The 16,812-nt window shown below is 41.8% G+C and overlaps 1 protein-coding gene across 1 annotated transcript in view; it reads left to right on the forward strand.

Annotated features, from left to right (window-relative positions):
• ZNF830 (zinc finger protein 830) overlaps positions 1-16,812 on the forward strand; it is a 33,723-nt gene that overhangs the window by 7,063 nt on the left and 9,848 nt on the right. Inside the window, exons 4-7 of the mRNA XM_084620209.1 lie at positions 2,925-2,958; positions 10,869-11,080; positions 11,585-11,675; positions 12,201-12,264. Coding sequence (XP_084476335.1) covers positions 2,925-2,958; positions 10,869-11,080; positions 11,585-11,675; positions 12,201-12,264 — 401 coding nt within the window. The remainder of the gene's footprint in view (positions 1-2,924; positions 2,959-10,868; positions 11,081-11,584; positions 11,676-12,200; positions 12,265-16,812) is intronic.

Here is a 16,812-nt window from a genome sequence, read left to right on the forward strand (position 1 = left end):
GTTTGGAAGCCAAATTCTCCATGCCAGTGGTGACACACTATTTTGTGCAAGTTGCAGTGTTTCAACAGAGAGCTCTGAGACCCATCATTTATTCAGAATGGAACCTGTGGATGCATTTGCAAGTGCTAATATACTGTTGGAAAAACGCGATCACCCAAGGCTATGTAAATTCATTCAACGGGACATACAAAATTCCAGTTGCTTATGTGATAAGATGGCTGATGTTAGTCTGGTGGGTCCTGCACTTTTCTTGGCGGGGAGCTAAGATTCTACCCCTTGCCCCTGTTCTTGGGGCGTCGATGGCCCTGCTAGTGGCCCAGGAAGGTGGTAAAGGAGGGAACCGGGGGAGGGGTCTGGGTTTGATCCTCACTTTGAGCCCCAGCCCCTCTCAACCTCTGCGGGTTCTTACCCTCTTCCCCCTTGGGTACGGTACCTGCAGTCCTTAGATGCTGGGGAAGGGAACCTCCCTCCCCTACTGCAGCAGGGTCCCCCTTACTTTGGTTCTCTGATTTTCCAAGTCTCTCAGTACACCTCCAAGCTCCATTCCTCTCTCCTCCTCCTCCTCCCCGTCTGCCTAAAGCAAGGGGTTTTATTAGGTTCCTAATAGGGCCTTAATTGACTGCAGGTGCTCCAATTAACCTGCAGCCACCTTTCCTAGTCTACAGGGAACCATGCCTTAATTAGCCTTGAGCTTATATATTTCCCCTCTAGCACTCTCCCACTGCTCACTGGCCCTCCTGTATCACACTTTCTAAGTGCGAATAAGCTACAACAGGACTACCTTCCAAAGATTTTTTGCTACACATTTTGAGGAGATGAAGTCTCTAATTTATGTGAGTCTTTTGCAATTATTTCCAATGAATCCACTGATGATCAAGACGAGTATGTACTGCACATTCTGTTTGATTTTTATTTCTGAGAAGGCCGAAGATGTACAGAGAGGAAAGCTAACAACCATGCTCGCTGACTACGTTTACTTGGATGCTGTTAACTACATTACAGCGTCTCAAGCGATAATTAAAACTATTTCAAAATATGTTGCAGACGTTAACAAAGTATCTGCTTTCACAAGCGACAGATTACATGACAAAATCTTTCAAATCTGTTCTCCAAGGTCTAATGCTAAATGCTGTCCATATTACATGTAATACACACATAATTTCTCTTGTCAGTGAGCTCTGGAGATGAGTTTGGTGAAGTTGATAAACTGGTGAGCTACATTAAAAAGATCTTTAAACACTGCCCTACGTGCAAACTTTGATACAGGCAGCACATTGCAAACACGACCAAAATGACTGAAATCTGGGAACAAAAAATTGCACTTCCCCCAGAGCCAGCAGTTTACTTGTTGGAATTCCTGCTTTTGGGCTATACAGCGTCATGCAGCTCACCTGAAGTACTACTCAGAGTTCATCTCAGAAAAGCTGACACTGACCCCAAAAACGCAAGTTTTAACAGACCTTTCAACTCTTCTAAACAGTGCACAACTGAATGAGGAAGTTCAGTTCATTGCCAAGAATGCCACAGGGCTGATGGACTGAATCACTTGGTTTGAATCTCGATATGTCACAATCCACCAAGCTTAAAACAAAGTAATGGATGTACTGTTCTGGGCTGAAGCACGGTCAAACGAAAATCACTCTGATAACACTGACTTAAATGCCAGTGCTCGGCAGATGTTTTCTTGCATGGCAAAGAAGCTCAGACAATACTACTGCTATGGGGAACCGTCAAGCAACATAGCAAAAATGGCTCAAAAGTTTCAACAACCTGCAGCAGGGTTCCTAAAAGCTGTGTGTATTTTTGATCCAGCACAAATGCACTTGTTGGTTGGTGGATTTAACCTTGCTTAATGCAATTCCTGGCTTTGACTGCTTACAAAAAGATTGTGAAAGAAGTGGACTGTACTTTGCCTGTGCTACAGGTTGGTGTTGTGTGACAATTCCAGCAAACTCTGTGGATGCAGAGAGAGCCGTGTCTAAGCATGGACAGGTGTTTTTGGCGCAGAGACAGTGAATGAAGAAAGGCACAGTTGCTGGATGCTCTGAGAGTGGCCTTGCAGGTGAAGAGGAAATCCTGTCCTTCCCCAGCTGGGCTAGGACTAGCAGCTAGGAGCCCCCAGCTGGAGTGCTCCCAGCAGCATGGGAAAGATCAGACCCACCTCCGGGAGACTCCCCCAGCTGCAGGAAACTCAGTGGCTGCTACCTTCAGAGCCCAGCCCAGCTCTGATGGCAGCACAGAAGTGAGAGGGTGGCAATCCATGACCTCCTCCCCCTGCCCTTTTGGGTCAGGACCCCCACCTCACAGCACCCTGAAATTTCAGATGTAAATATCTTAGTCCCGAAAGTGACTATTTTTAAAATCCTATGACTGTGAAATTGATCACAATGGACCATGAATTTAGTAGGGCATTAATCATTGTATAAGGTGTATATTTCAATTTGGGTATTTTTATGTGGAAAAGTTGATAACATAATATTGATTCCTGATTGTTGGAGTATACAACTGGGGGATCTGGCGGCAGAAGGGGAGCCTCGGCATTTCTGGTTGCTGCAGGGGGGGACCCTGTCAGCTCCCAGCCATGGTGAGCGGCAGGGAGGATCCCCAGAGCTCCTGGCTGCTGCAGGAGGCAGGGGAGACCTCTGCAGCTTGGAGCCATCAGCGGAAAGAGACCCTGGAGCGCCCAGCCCCGCAGCTACCCAGGCTACCCGTTTTGTTACGGGTATTTTTAGAAAACATCAAGGACGGGTCACGGGCTTCAATGAATTTTTCATTGAATTGCCCGTGACCTGTCTGTGACATCTACTAAAAATGTCCATGCCACAAACTTAATCTTACTCATTATAAATATAATTTTTATTTTGTTTTTCCCATTTTTTGTTTAACAGCAAAGCAGTCATAAGTGACTCTTGACTGTTTTTCAGGTTCAAATGACCAGCCACAGACTTCTGCGTCTGGGTAAGTAGATCGTTTCATTTACTTATTTTTGCAGCCTTTTGCTAGCTACAATCCTTTTTTGTTTTGTTTTTTCATAGATTCATAGATACGTAGGTCAGAAGGGACCATTATGATAATCTAGTCTGACCTCCTGCGCAATGCAGGCCACAGAATTTCACCCACCACTCCTGCAAAAAACCTCACACCTATATCTATGCTATTGAAGTCGTCAAATCGTAGTTTAAAGACTTCAAGGAGCAGAGAATCCTCCAGCAAGTGACCCGTGCCCCATGCTACAGAGGAAGGCGAAAAACCTCCAGGGCCTCTTCCAATCTGCCCTGGAGGAAAATTCCTTCCTGACCCCAAATATGGCGATCAGCTAAACCCTGAGCATATGGGCAAGATTCATCAGCCAGATACTACAGAAAATTCTTTTTTGGGTAACTCGGATCCCACCCCATCTAATATCCCATCACAGGCCATTGGGCCTATTTACCATGAATATTTAATTAGCAAAACCATCTTATCCCATCATACCATCTCTTCCATAAACTTATCGAGTTTAATCTTAAAGCCAGATAGATCTTTTGCCCCCACTGCTTCCCTTGGAAGGCTATTCCAAAACTTCACTCCTCTGATGGTTAGAAACCTTCGTCTAATTTCTAGTCTAAATTTCCTGGTGGCCAGTTTATATCCATTTGTTCTTGTGTCCACATTTGTACTGAGCTTAAATAATTCCTCTCCCTCTCCAGTATTTATCCCTCTGATATATTTATAGAGAGCAATCATATCTCCCCTCAACCTTCTTTTAGTTAGGCTAAACAAGCCAAGCTCCTTGAGTCTCCTTTCATAAGACAGGTTTTCCATTCCTCGGATCATCCTAGTAGCTCTTCTCTGTACCTGTTCCAGTTTGAATTCATCCTTCTTAAACATGGGAGACCAGAACTGCACATAGTATTCCAGGTGAGGTCTCACCAGTGCCTTGTATAACGGTACTAAAACCTCCTTATCCCTACTGGAAATACCTCTCCTGATGCATCCCAAGACCACATTAGCTTTTTCACGGCCATATCACATTGGCAGCTCATAGTCATCCTATGATCAACCAATAACCCAAGGTCCTTTTTGTCCTCCATTACTTCTAACTGATGCGTCCCTAGCTCATAACTAAAATTCTTATTAATCCCTAAATGCATGACCTTACACTTCTCACTATTAAATTTCATCCTATTACTATTACTCCATTTACAAGGTCATCCAGATCCTCCTGTAGGAAATCCCTGTCCTTCTCTAAATTGGCAATACCTCCCAGCTTTGTATCATCCACAAACTTTATTAGCACACTCCCACTTTTTGTGCTGAGGTCAGTAATAAAAATTAAATAAGATTGGTCCCAAAACCGATCCTAGAGGAACTCCACTGGTAACCTCCCTCCAGCCTGACAGTTCACCTTTCAGTAAGACCTGTTGTAGTCTCCTCTTTAACCAATTCCTTATGCACCTTTCAATTTTCCTATTGATCCCCATCTTATCCAATTTAACTAATAATTCCCCATGTGGCGCGGTATCAAATACCTTACTAAAATCTAGGTAAATTAGATCTACTGCTTTTCCTTTGTCTAAAAAATCTGTTACTTTCTCAAAGAAGGAGATCAGGTTGGTTTGGCACGATCTACCTTTTGTAAAACCATGTTGTATTTTGTCCCATTTACCATTGAAGTCAATGTCCTTAAGTACCTTCTCCTTCAAAATTTTTTCCAAGACCTTGCATACTACAGATGTCAAACTAACAGGCCTGTAATTATCCGGATCACTTTTTTTCCCTTTCTTAAAAATAGGAACTATGTTAGCAATTCTCCAATCATACGGTACAACCCGAGTTTACAGATTCGTTAAAAATTCTTGCTAATGGGCTTGCAATTTCATGTGCCAATTCCTTTAATATTCTTGGATGAAGATTATCTAGGCCCCCCGATTTAGTCCCATTAAGCTGTTTGAGTTTCGCTTCTACCTCAAATATGGTAATGTCTACCTCCATATCCTCATTCCCATTTGTCCTGCTACCATTATCCTTAAGATCCTCTTTAATAAGACTAAAGACTGAGGCAAAGTATTTGTTTAGATATTGGGCCATGCCTAGATTATCCTTGACCTCCACTCCATCCTCAGTGTTTAGCGGTCCCACTTTTTCTTTTTGTTTTCTTCTTATTTATATGACTATAGAACCTTTTACTATTGGTTTTAATTCCCTTTGCAAGGTCCAACTCTACTTGACTTTTAGCCTGTCTCACTTTATCCCTACATGTTCTGACCTCAATAAGGTAGCTTTCCTTGCTGATCCCTCCCTCCTTCCACTCCCTGTATGCTTTCTGCTTTTTCTTAATCACCTCTCTGAAATGCTTGCTCATCCAGCTTGGTCTACAATTCCTGCCAATGAATTTTTTCCCCTTTCTTGGGATATAGGCTTCCGATAGCTTCTGCAGCTTTGATTTAAAATAATCCCAGGCTTCCTCTACCTTTAGATCTATAAATTCTTCAGTCCAATCCACTTCCCTAACTAATTTCCTTAATTTTTGAAAGTCAGCCCTTTTGAAATCAAAAACCCTAGTTGCAGATTTATTTTTGTTAATCCTTTGTCAAGGTTCCTCCCCCACTCTGAACTCTAGGGTACAGATGTGGGGACCTGCATGAAAAACCTCCTAAGCTTATCTTTACCAGCTTAGGTCAAAACTTCCCCAAGGTACAAAATATTCCACCCTTTGTCCTTGGATTGGCCGCTACCACCGCCAAACTAATACTGGTTACTGGGGAAGAGCTGTTTGGACGCGTCTTTCCCCCCAAAATACTTCCCAAAACCTTGCACCCCACTTCCTGGACAAGGTTTGGTAAAAAGCCTCACCAATTTGCCTAGGTGACTACAGACCCAGACCCTTGGATCTTAAGAACAATCCTCCCAACACTTGCACCCCCCCTTTCCTGGGAAATGTTGGATAAAAAGCCTCACCAATTTGCATTGGTGACCACAGACCCAAACCCTTGGATCTGAGAACAATGAAAAAGCATTCAGTTTTCTTACAAGAAGACTTTTAATAAAAATAGAAGTAAATAGAAATAAAGAAATCCCCCCTGTAAAATCAGGATGGTAGATATCTTACAGGGTAATTAGATTCAAAAACATAGAGAACCCCTCTAGGCAAAACCTTAAGTTACAAAAAAGATACACAGACAGAAATAGTTATTCTATTCAGCACAATTCTTTTCTCAGCCATTTAAAGAAATCATAATTTAACACATGCCTAGCTAGATTACTTACTAAAAGTTCTAAGACTCCATTCCTGGTCTATCCCTGGCAGAAACCAGCATATAGACAGACACACAGACCCTTTGTTTCTCTCCCTCCTCCCAGCTTTTGAAAGTATTTTGTCTCCTCATTGGTCATTTTGGTCAGGTGCCAGCGAGGTTACCTTTAGCTTCTTAACCCTTTACAGGTGAGAGGAGCTTTCCCCTGGCCAGGAGGGATTTCAAAGGGGTTTACCCTTCCCTTTATATTTATGACATCCTTCCATTCAGTTTGAACTGTATTAGCTCATGATCACTTGAGCCAAGACTATCCCCTACAACCATTTCTTCTATGAGGTCCTCACTACTCACCAAAACCAAATCTAAAATGGCATCCCCTCTAGTCAGTACAGCAACTACTTGCTGAAGGAATCCATCAGCTATTGCATCTAGGAAAATCTGAGCCCTATTATTATTACTAGCACTCGTCCTCCAGTCTATATCTGGGAAGTTAGTCTCCCATGATCACACAGTTTCCTTTAGTATTTACTTTATTAAAAACATTAAAAAGGGCTCTTTCCATATCCAAATTAGATGGCGGTCTATAGCACACCCCAAGCACTATCCCAGGGGAGGCTCTAATAGTTTTCTTCCCCAATGTAATTTTTGCCCAGAGGGACTCCGTCATATCCATTTCATTGCTTCTTATTTCTTTACATTCTACCTCATCATTGATATATACAGTGCTACTCCACCACCTTTGCCTTTATTTCGGTCTTTCTGAAACAGCACATACCCCTAAATACTTGTAGTCCAGTCATGACTACTATTCCACCATGTTTCTGTTATCCCTATAATATCTGGTTTCACTTCCTGCACCAGTAACTCTAGTTCCTCCATTTTGTTACCTAGGCTCCTCGCATTAGGGTACAAACATCTTAATTTTTGCTGTTTGGCCTCACTCACATTCTGTACCCTATTAGGCAAGGCCATTCTACAGCCAGTATAACCTATTAGACTGGTATCTACACTGCCCTTCCTCCTACCCACGGCTGTATCCTTTCTTACTTTTCCCCTCCACCCTACCTCTGCACCTTCTGTGGGTAAGGATGTAGACACCATAAGCCCCTCCCTCATATAGTCTTGCCATGGGTGCAGACCCATAGTTTAGCAGCAACTTTCTCAGCAGTGTGAGTAAGATAAAAATTCTAGGAGTGACTCGGAACCAGTCAGAAAACAAGTATTCCCATCCTGTCATTACAGGGCTATACTTAGTGAATGTAAGCATGCATCCACAGACTTGCCCTAAGAGCTCAAAGCACACATCTTAATCTTTTTGGTTTTGTACATACCTAGTTGCTCTGATCTGTTTTATAAAGAAAATTGTAGTTAAATTTTAGAATCCTTTTAGTCATTCTATTGCCGTTTTCTAACACGGGGGTAGAGGCTGAGGAGAGAAATATTTGAGGGTGAGGAAAACTGAGACACCAGATGGCACCCTGCTGAAAACGTACTTGAAAGCTGCCTGCTTTGTGACCTGCTCCTATGGTGACCTAGAGGAATGCAGTCCCAGGTAGGAGCTTGACAGTCCATGTTTCTCTGGTTTGATCTGATTGTGCTCAGCCGCTAGAGCGTACAATATGCTGTCTGGGCCTACATAGTGGCAAATGGACAGTTACTTACCAAGCTTTAGTGGAAGCTACAAAATGAGCAAAATGCAGTATAAGTTAACAAGCTAAAAAAACACAAGGGAAAGAAAAATGGCGTCAAAAGATAGGCAGCATGAGAGAAACTGATTTAAAAAAAAAGATTTTGTTGTACTTTCACTCTGTTTCTTTCTAACATTTTTCCCTCTATAAAAAGTTTTGGATCAGATAAATACACGTTGAACCTCATCGGGCGACGAGTACTGCCTGTGAGATAATGGAGTTTACCCTTCAAACATTCTAGCGCTCAAACTTGGTTGTCAATGTCACTTTTTGAAAAAGCTCAAGAAGGGAGACTTGAGCTCATCTTGACTGAGACAGTCTCTTGGGGTGTGTCTACGCTGCATTTGAAAACCCATAGCAGGAAGTCTGAGTCCAGGTCTACAGAGTCAGGCTCATGCTGTGTTGTTAAAAACAGCTGTGTAGATGCTCAGGCTGGAGCTCACCTCCCTTCCTGGGCCACAATGTCGACACTGCTTTTTTTTTTAGTGCCTTAGCATGAGCCTCCTGAGTATGGGTCTGTAGACCTAGGCCCTCAGACTTGCTGCCGTGGGTTTTAAAATGCAGTGTAGGTGTGCCATAGGCAATCTGTCAGAGGGAGACTGGTCTTTTCCTTTGCCAGCTAGTGTTTGCTCAGTCTTATGCTGAGTACTCTCAGAAATTTATTTGTAGAATTATAGTTGTGGAACTTGTACTACTTAAAATTTTTAGTCATGGGCAGCGGGTATCAAAGGCCAGGGGAGGCTGAGCCTCCCCAGACAGTCCTGTGTGGCCCTGCCCATGCTCCGCCCCCAGGCACCCTCCTTCCTGGTGCTGTGCTGCAGGGGACTCTTTCTCCTTTGCCAGGGCCCCAGGCTGGGGCTAGTGGGGGCTGGCCAGAGACTCCTCCCTGTTCTCTGGGGCAGGGGCAGGGGCTGCACTGCCCACCAACCTGGCAGTCTGGGGCTGGAGGGTGGGATGCCACCCACCTGGCACTCTGGGACTAGAGGCACTTGGGCAGCCCAGGGTTGGGAAGGCCTCTGGTGGGGGGGGGCACCTTGGGCAGGCCTCTGGTGGGGCGGGGGGGGCACCTTGGGCAGAAGGAGCAGGCCGAGCTGGGGGCTGGCCTCCCTGAGCTCAGGGTTCACCCGCTGCCCATGTTTGGCTATTTTTAGAAGGGCCTGTTTCCTTTGTATCTTACGTTAACATCTTAAACACAAAGACCAATGTTTTCTACCTTGGATGCCTAAAGTTATGCTTCAAAATCCATATTTCGGTTCCTAAATATGTGACCTGAATTTTCAGAGCTGCTGAGCTTTTACTGACTTCAGTGTGTGGCTGCTCAGTACCTCTGAAAATCAAGCCTTTTATTTAGATGCCCAGTTTAGACACCCAGCTTTGAAAATATGGGTCTAGTGGGTAACTAATGGTGTTCCCCAAGGATCAGTCCTAGGACCAATCCTATTTAACTTACTCATAAATGATCTGGAGAAAGGGGTAAACAGTGAGGTGGCAAAGTTTGCAGATGATGCTACACTGGTCAAGATATTTAAGACCAAAGCAAACTGTGAAGAACTTCAAAAAGATCTCACAAAACTAAGTGATTGGGCAATAAAATGGCAAATGAAATTTAATGAGGATAAATGAAAAGTAATGCACATTCGGAAAAAATAACCCCAACTATACATACAGTATGATGAAGGCTAATTTAGATACAACTAATCAGGAAAGAGATCTTGGGGTCATTGTGGATAGTTCTCTGAAGACGTCCATGCAGTATACAGCGGCAGTCAAAAAAGCAAACAGGATGTTAGGAATCATTAAAAGGGGATTGAGAATAAGACAGAGATATCTTGTTGCCCTTATATAAATCCATGGTATGCATACAGATGTGGTCTCCTCTCAAAAAAGATATACTGGCACTAGAAAAGATTCAGAGAAGGGCAACTAAAAGGGTTAGGGGTTTGGAACGGGTCCCATATAAGGAGAGATTAAAGAGGCTAGGACTTTTCATCTTGGAAAAGAGGAGACTAAGGGGGGATATGCTAGAGGTATATAAAATCATGAGTGGTGTCGAGAAAGTGAATAAGGAAAAGTTATTGTTCCCATAATGTAAGAACTAGGGGCCACCAAATGAAATTAATGGGCAGCAGGTTTAAAACAAATAGAAGTTCTTCTTCACACAGCGCACAGTCAACCTGTGGAAACTCCTTGCCTGAGGAGGTTGTGAAGGTTAGGACTACAACAGGGTTTAAAAGAGAACTGGATAAATTCATGGAGGTTAAGTCCATTAATGGCTGTTAGCCAGGATGCGTAAGGAATGGTGTCCCTAGCCTCTGTTTGTCAGAGGGTGGAGATGGATGACAGAGAGATCACTTGATCATTACCTGTTAGGTTCACTCCCTCTGGGGCACCTGGCATTGGCCACTTTTGGCAGACAGGATACTGTGCTGGATGGACCTTTGGTCTGACCCAGTATGGCCATTCGTATGTTCTGTTATAATTTTGTGCTACCAAGGTTTAGGTGACCTTAATATAACTACTTTATCATAAGTTTTTTTTCTATTAGTGGTTTCCCTGTATGTAAAATGTATGCACATTGCTTTGTGAATATGAAACTGGTATCTGAATCCATGTAGCTTCAGAGGACATGATAGGGCAGTTACTCTTTGGTGTGGGACATTTTTTTAAACCCTTTTGTTCTGCAGATTTTAATACAGAATTAGTACAATAAATGTATTTGTAGCACTGACTTGACCGTATCTGGTGAGCTTCAAAAGAAAACAACAATTACATGTTGGTTTTTAGGTGGTGGTTATTTTATATTATGCTAGCAGGCACACTATTCAGTATATTGCATTATCTGTAGGAGATACTTAGGATTCACAAAGTAACTGGATTTCAAACACTGTTCTGTAACTGGCTTTGTTATAAAGTACAAATATTTATATCTTGTGTCCTTTCCTAGGCTACCCACGGATTTTTTTGATAAAGCAGAGCATGCAGAAACAAAAACGCTGCCCTCAAAGGGTCCAGGTCCCAGTTTACTGGCAGAAGATTATGATGAGGAGGAGGAGGAGAAGGAAGAAGAAAAAGACAATACTAGCAAACCATCCAGTGTGCAAAAAAATGAAATTCGACCCCCAGCTCAAGAAACAATAGCTAATGCTCTACCAGCAGGTAACTTTGGATTGCAAAATATAAAATTCAGTAATAAGAAGTTGTTGACTATTTCATTGTAAATTATACTGGTAGGTATTTTGTAATTATTAGACATTTGAAATAGCACTGATGGGTATATTCTTTTGGCGGTTTTCTCCTTGTTAATTTTCTTATCTGGTATATTTATGGAAGTATGATTTTTGTCAGTTGACTGTGCTAAAGTTACCCATGTGAAAAAGATTCTTGCCAATTGCTGTCATTATACAATATTTTCCTAGCATCCCAGTAATTTTATGTTGCAATTATCTTTTATTGCAGTGATGTTCGTAGAATTCAAATATGTAATAATGCGTACAACATACTAATTATTTGAGCCACCTGGTGGAGTATTAATTGGCTAGTTTTGTTTCTTGATTAACACAAATGGTGCTAATTTAAATTCCTCTTTTTAGTCAAAACTTTGTGTAGAAGCTTGAACCATTGTTCCTTTGTACGTAAGGTTGTGCTTGTCTTTTCTTGTAGATTTCTTTGACAACAAAATGACAGCTGCTCCCATAGTCTCCCATTCAGGGTCCATTCAGAAAGCAGAAGTTCAAGAAAAGGTAGTGGAAAGGTAAATTAATCAGATCAAATGTTAAGAGGAAATGCAAATAAGTTTGTCTTCCAGATAATATACATAACTTTGACTATATTTAGGTCTGTTCCTTTGAACAGTTAAAAGGAAAACACATTTATTTGTTGTATAAAGATTTGTCTCACTTACAGCAAGCTGTCTTGTTTTAAGCATTCCAAAAGATTTTCAAAAATAGGAACCTAATGTAATGGGAAAGCATTTGGGTGCTCACTACTTTTGAAAACACCTAAGAGCCTAACTTCCAGCTCTTTGAGTTCTGGAATATTGACCCAAACCTATTATCTACTCAGCTCCTTGTGTGTTTGATAAGATTTAGCTGTAGAAGCAAATTTTGTTGAGATTAACATCCAGCTGGTGCTGCATGTGGAGAAGAAATGCTTTTTTTTTTTTTACATGTTCATCAAAAATATGCTGGTCTTTGCTCTTGACATTTTATCTGTGGAATTAAAGATCAGAGTAATAAGCACTAGATCAAGATAACCGTTCATTATTTTAACATTTCAGGAAAGAAAACACTGCAGAAGCTTTACCAGAGGGATTCTTTGATGATCCTGAGGTGGATGCAAGGGTAATTGATCCTTTTGTTTGTTTTTTCTTCAGACTTAGTAATACTCAGAGTAGTGGGTGAACCTTTCAGATCAAAATAAGTGAGAATGACCAATTAAATGGTTTCGCATTGATGTATGTGAAAGTATTAGAAGCAAGAGGAAGACCAAGGACAGGGTAGGCCCATTACTTAATGGAGGCGGGGGACAATAACAGAAAATGTGGAAATGGCAGAAGTGCTAAACTTTTTTTTTCAGTTTTCACCGAAGAGATTAGTAGCGACTGGACATCTAACATAGTGAATGCCACTGAAAATGAGGTAGGATCAGAGACTAAAATAGATAAAGAACAAGTTAAAAATTACTTAGACAAGTTAGATGTCTTCAAGTCACCAGGGCTTGATGAAATACCTCCTAGAATACTCAAGGAGCTGATTGAGGAGATATCTGAGCCATTAGTGATTATCTTCAAAAAGTCATGGAAGATGGGAATGATTCTAGAGGACTGGCACTATATTTGCCCTTTTCCAATCTATAAAAAGGGAAATAAAGACAAATTGGAGAATTACAGACCAGTTAGCTTAACTTTAGTACCGGGAAAGATAATGCAGCAAATAATTAAGCAATCAATTTACAAACACCTAGAAGATAATAAGTTGATGAGTAACAATCAGCATGGATTTGTCAAGAACAAATAGTGTCAAATCAACCTAATAGTTTTCTTTGAGAGGGTAACAAGCCTTGTGGATAGGGGAGAAGCATTAGATGTGGTATAGCTTGACTTTAGTAAGGCTTTTTATACTGTCTTGCATGACCTTCTCATAAACAAACTAGAGAACTACCACCTAGATGAAGCTACTATAAGGTGGGTGCATAACTGGTTGGAAAACCGTTCCCAGAGAGTAGTTATCTGTGGTTCACAGTCAAGTTGGAAGGGCATATCGCGGTGGGGGTTCTGCAGAGATCAGTTCTGGGTCCAGTTCTGTTCAATATCTTCATCAGTGAGTTAGATAATGGCATAGAGAGTACATTTATAAAGTTTGTGGATGATACCAAGCTGGGAGAGTTTGCAAGTGCTTTGGAGCAGGGGTTCTCAACGTTTTTCTGAGGCCCCCCAACATGCTATAAAAACTCCACGGCCCATGTGTGCCACAACAAATGGTTTTGTGCATATAAAATCCAGGACCGGCATTAGGGGAGTAGCAAGGAGGGCAATTTCCCAGGGCCCCATGCCACAGAAGGCACCGTGAAGCTAAGTTCCTCAGGCTTTGGCTTCAGCCCTGGGTGATGGGCTTGAGGCCCTGGGCTGCAGTCCCACGTGGCAGGGCTTTAGCTTTCTGCCCTGGGCTCTAGCGAGTCTATCGCCAGCCCTGCTTGGCAGACCCCCTAAAACCTGCTTGTGCCCCCACAGGGGACCCCAGACCTCTGGATGAGAACCACTGTTTTGGAGGATAGGATTAAAATTCAAGGAGATCTGGACAAACTGGAGTAATCATCTGAAGTAAATAGAATGAAATTCATTAAGGACAAATGCAAAATACACCACTTAGGAAGAAACAATCAGGTGCACACACACAAAATGGGAAATGACTGCATAGGAAGGAGTATTACAGAAAGGGATCTTGGGTTCATCACGGATCACAAGCTAAATACAAGTGAACAGTGTAACACTGTTGCAAAAAGCAGCAAACATAATTCTGGGATGAATTAGCAGGAGAGTTGTAAGCAAGACATGAGGAAGTAATTCTTCCGCTCTACTCGGCCTTGATTAGGCCTCAGTTGGAGTATTATGTCCAGTTTTGGACACCACATTTCAGGAAAGATGTGGCCAAATTGGGGAAAGTCCAGAGAAGAGCAACAACGATTAAAGGTCTAGAAAACATGACGTATGAGGGACGATTGAAAAAATTGGGTTTGTTTATTCTGGAAAAGAGAAGACTGAGAGGGGACATAACAGTTTTCAAGTACATAAAAGGTTGTTACAAGGAGGAGGGAGAAGAATTGTTCTTCTTAACCTCTGAGGATAGGATGAGAAGCAATGAGCTTAAATTGCTTCTCGTCAGCAAGGGAGGTTTAGTTTGGACATTAGGAAAAACATCCGAACTGTCAGGGTGATTAAGCACTGGAATAAATTGCCTAGGGAGGTTGTGGAATCTCCATCATTGGAGATTTTTCAGTGCAGGTTAGACAAACACCTGTCAAGGATGGTCTAGATAATACTTAGTCCTGAACTGGACTAGAGGACCCTTGAGGTCCCTTCCACTCCAACAATTCTATATTCAATGTATATTAATATAAGGACATGGAAGGGAAGAGTGCTAACAATATACATGGGGTCTGAGCATCCTTTCAGACTGAGTTTATTCTAAGCAGTTGTTTGCAATACAGCTTTCTCATGGTTTAAAGGAAGTTTTATTGAGGCTAAAATGTCAGCTGGATGTTAGGAGTGAAGATGTACATTAATCTACTTACAATACTAGCCCACTCAAACAGCAAGCTAGCTCTCACCCTTTCTCTTTGCTGCCCCAGTAGAAAACATTTTTTGGCTGGGGGAGAGGGGTCATGAGAGGTTTGGGGCCAAAATCACTATAAAAGGTGAAATTTTGTTCTGGTCCAAATTTGCAACATCTTGTATACCAAGTGATGCCCTTATTTTGTATCCACTCATGAAAATAGCATAACTTGTTTGGAAGATATGCAAGAGAATATATTTTTACATTTGTATGTAAAATTGACTGCAAATTTGATAGCTGTGCACATCTGTACACTCTAATATTGCTTTGTCAAATTGGCAAACCATGTGATGGGCAGGAAAATTTGTGGAAAATTCTTTCTTTTCACTGAATATGTCTTTGTATTGAACATGCCTGAGAATTATGAACACTCTTGGTGTGTTAATGACTTTACCTCATGGCTTATAAAGCAAATACTTGTAGCCACCTTCCGTCTTAGTGTGAGATGATGCCGTGGATGTTTTTAATGTCTCCTGATTACACGCTTGTATGTATAGAAGAAGAGATATATTAATATAACACAACAATAAGGAACGCTGCTAGAAAGCAGCCTCTTGTTTTATTTTTTGTATCCCTCCTCAAGCCCCCTCTGATCTTTACCAGCCTGAAACTATTTTATTTTCTCTGGTGGGATACTTTCAGCACCAGCCACGCTTCTAGCTATGCTTGCATGTGGCGTGCACAATAGGTTTCTTCATGCACCCGGAAATGGGGCTACTTAATTTTGAAGAATATAGTTGAGAAGGGTAGCTTTTTTTTGGTAAGCCATGAATTGCTCTACTGCAGAAAAGTAATTTCAGAGCTTGCTGATAGAACTGCAATAACCATGCTTGGCACCTGAGATGTTAGCCTTGTTATGAGGACTGAACACTGGCATCTCAAACTTACATGTATGCTGTTACCTGCAGTAGCACTAGCCTCAGTGGTATTTTTCCTGCCATTCCACATGAGCCCTGCAGGAGCCACCAGATGATTAAGCGCTTCATGTTGTCTGCGCCAGAATAACGTACATAGTATAATGTGTAGAGTGCTTAGAAGTTTGATCCCTACTTGGGGGAAACTTAAAATAAATGGTTATTTTAAAATGAACCCTTTGTGTTGCTGGTGTAGATGAGGTGCTAGGGGTTGGGGCTATGATAGTGGTGTCTAGAGCTGTGATTCGAGTGATGTGCAAGTGGAAGAGGGGAGAGAGTCCTGCAGGTGATGGATGCTGTGTGCAAGGGACAGTCTTCAGGCAGGACGTCTGCCAGTGCACGGGCAGTGCTAGGTAGTGGTCTCTCTTTGACCCAGTTTCTTAACACAATTCACAAGCATGTAGGCATTGAAAGGAACTGTTGCTTTATTTGTTCGCTGCCAGTGGCACAAAGCTTTTGCTAATTAACTCCTTCCAGTTTAGCTCATATGGAGAGGAGTACCACCACCACGTTGGTGGCACTGTAATCTCAGACTGTTACAGTGATTCTTGGCAGGAATCGTAGACAAAATGTTCAGAGATGCTGCCTGTTTTTGCAATTTTCTCTGGTTTTGTGTGTTTAAAAACAGCTCTTTGAAATCTGGTATTAATATCAGGGGTTACTAATGCATTTAAATGTTTGATCAGATACACACTTCAAGGAAAAATAATTCTGTCTTGTTCGTGTTTAAGTTTATTATAAGAAATACAAATAGTCATGACTTACAAAAGGCAAAACCACCGTACGTAACAACAGTACAATACATGTAACCATGATAGGAATAACCACAAAACAGAACTATGGAATGATGGAAGTGTTAGATCTCCCAGTATGTAGTTTGCTTTCAAACTCCTCAGTTAATAATGACTTATTTTATACTGTTGCATGTTGTCTAATCGATCAAGAACAAAGCATGTAAATGACTGGCCATTTTACATTATAAGGATTGCCATATTGGTAAAAGACAGGAATGGATAAAATGAAAAGAAAGCTGAACTAGAAAGGAGGATCCACAAATCTTCTTCAAACTGTTTAGTTCCTCTTAGCTTCATTACTCATCCTAAAGTAGCATAGAGTAAAGAATGGTGACCCAGACATTATTATT

This window comes from Lepidochelys olivacea, assembly GCF_965140295.1.
Source record: "Lepidochelys olivacea isolate rLepOli2 genome assembly, chromosome: 2".
Taxonomy (NCBI): domain Eukaryota; kingdom Metazoa; phylum Chordata; order Testudines; family Cheloniidae; genus Lepidochelys; species Lepidochelys olivacea.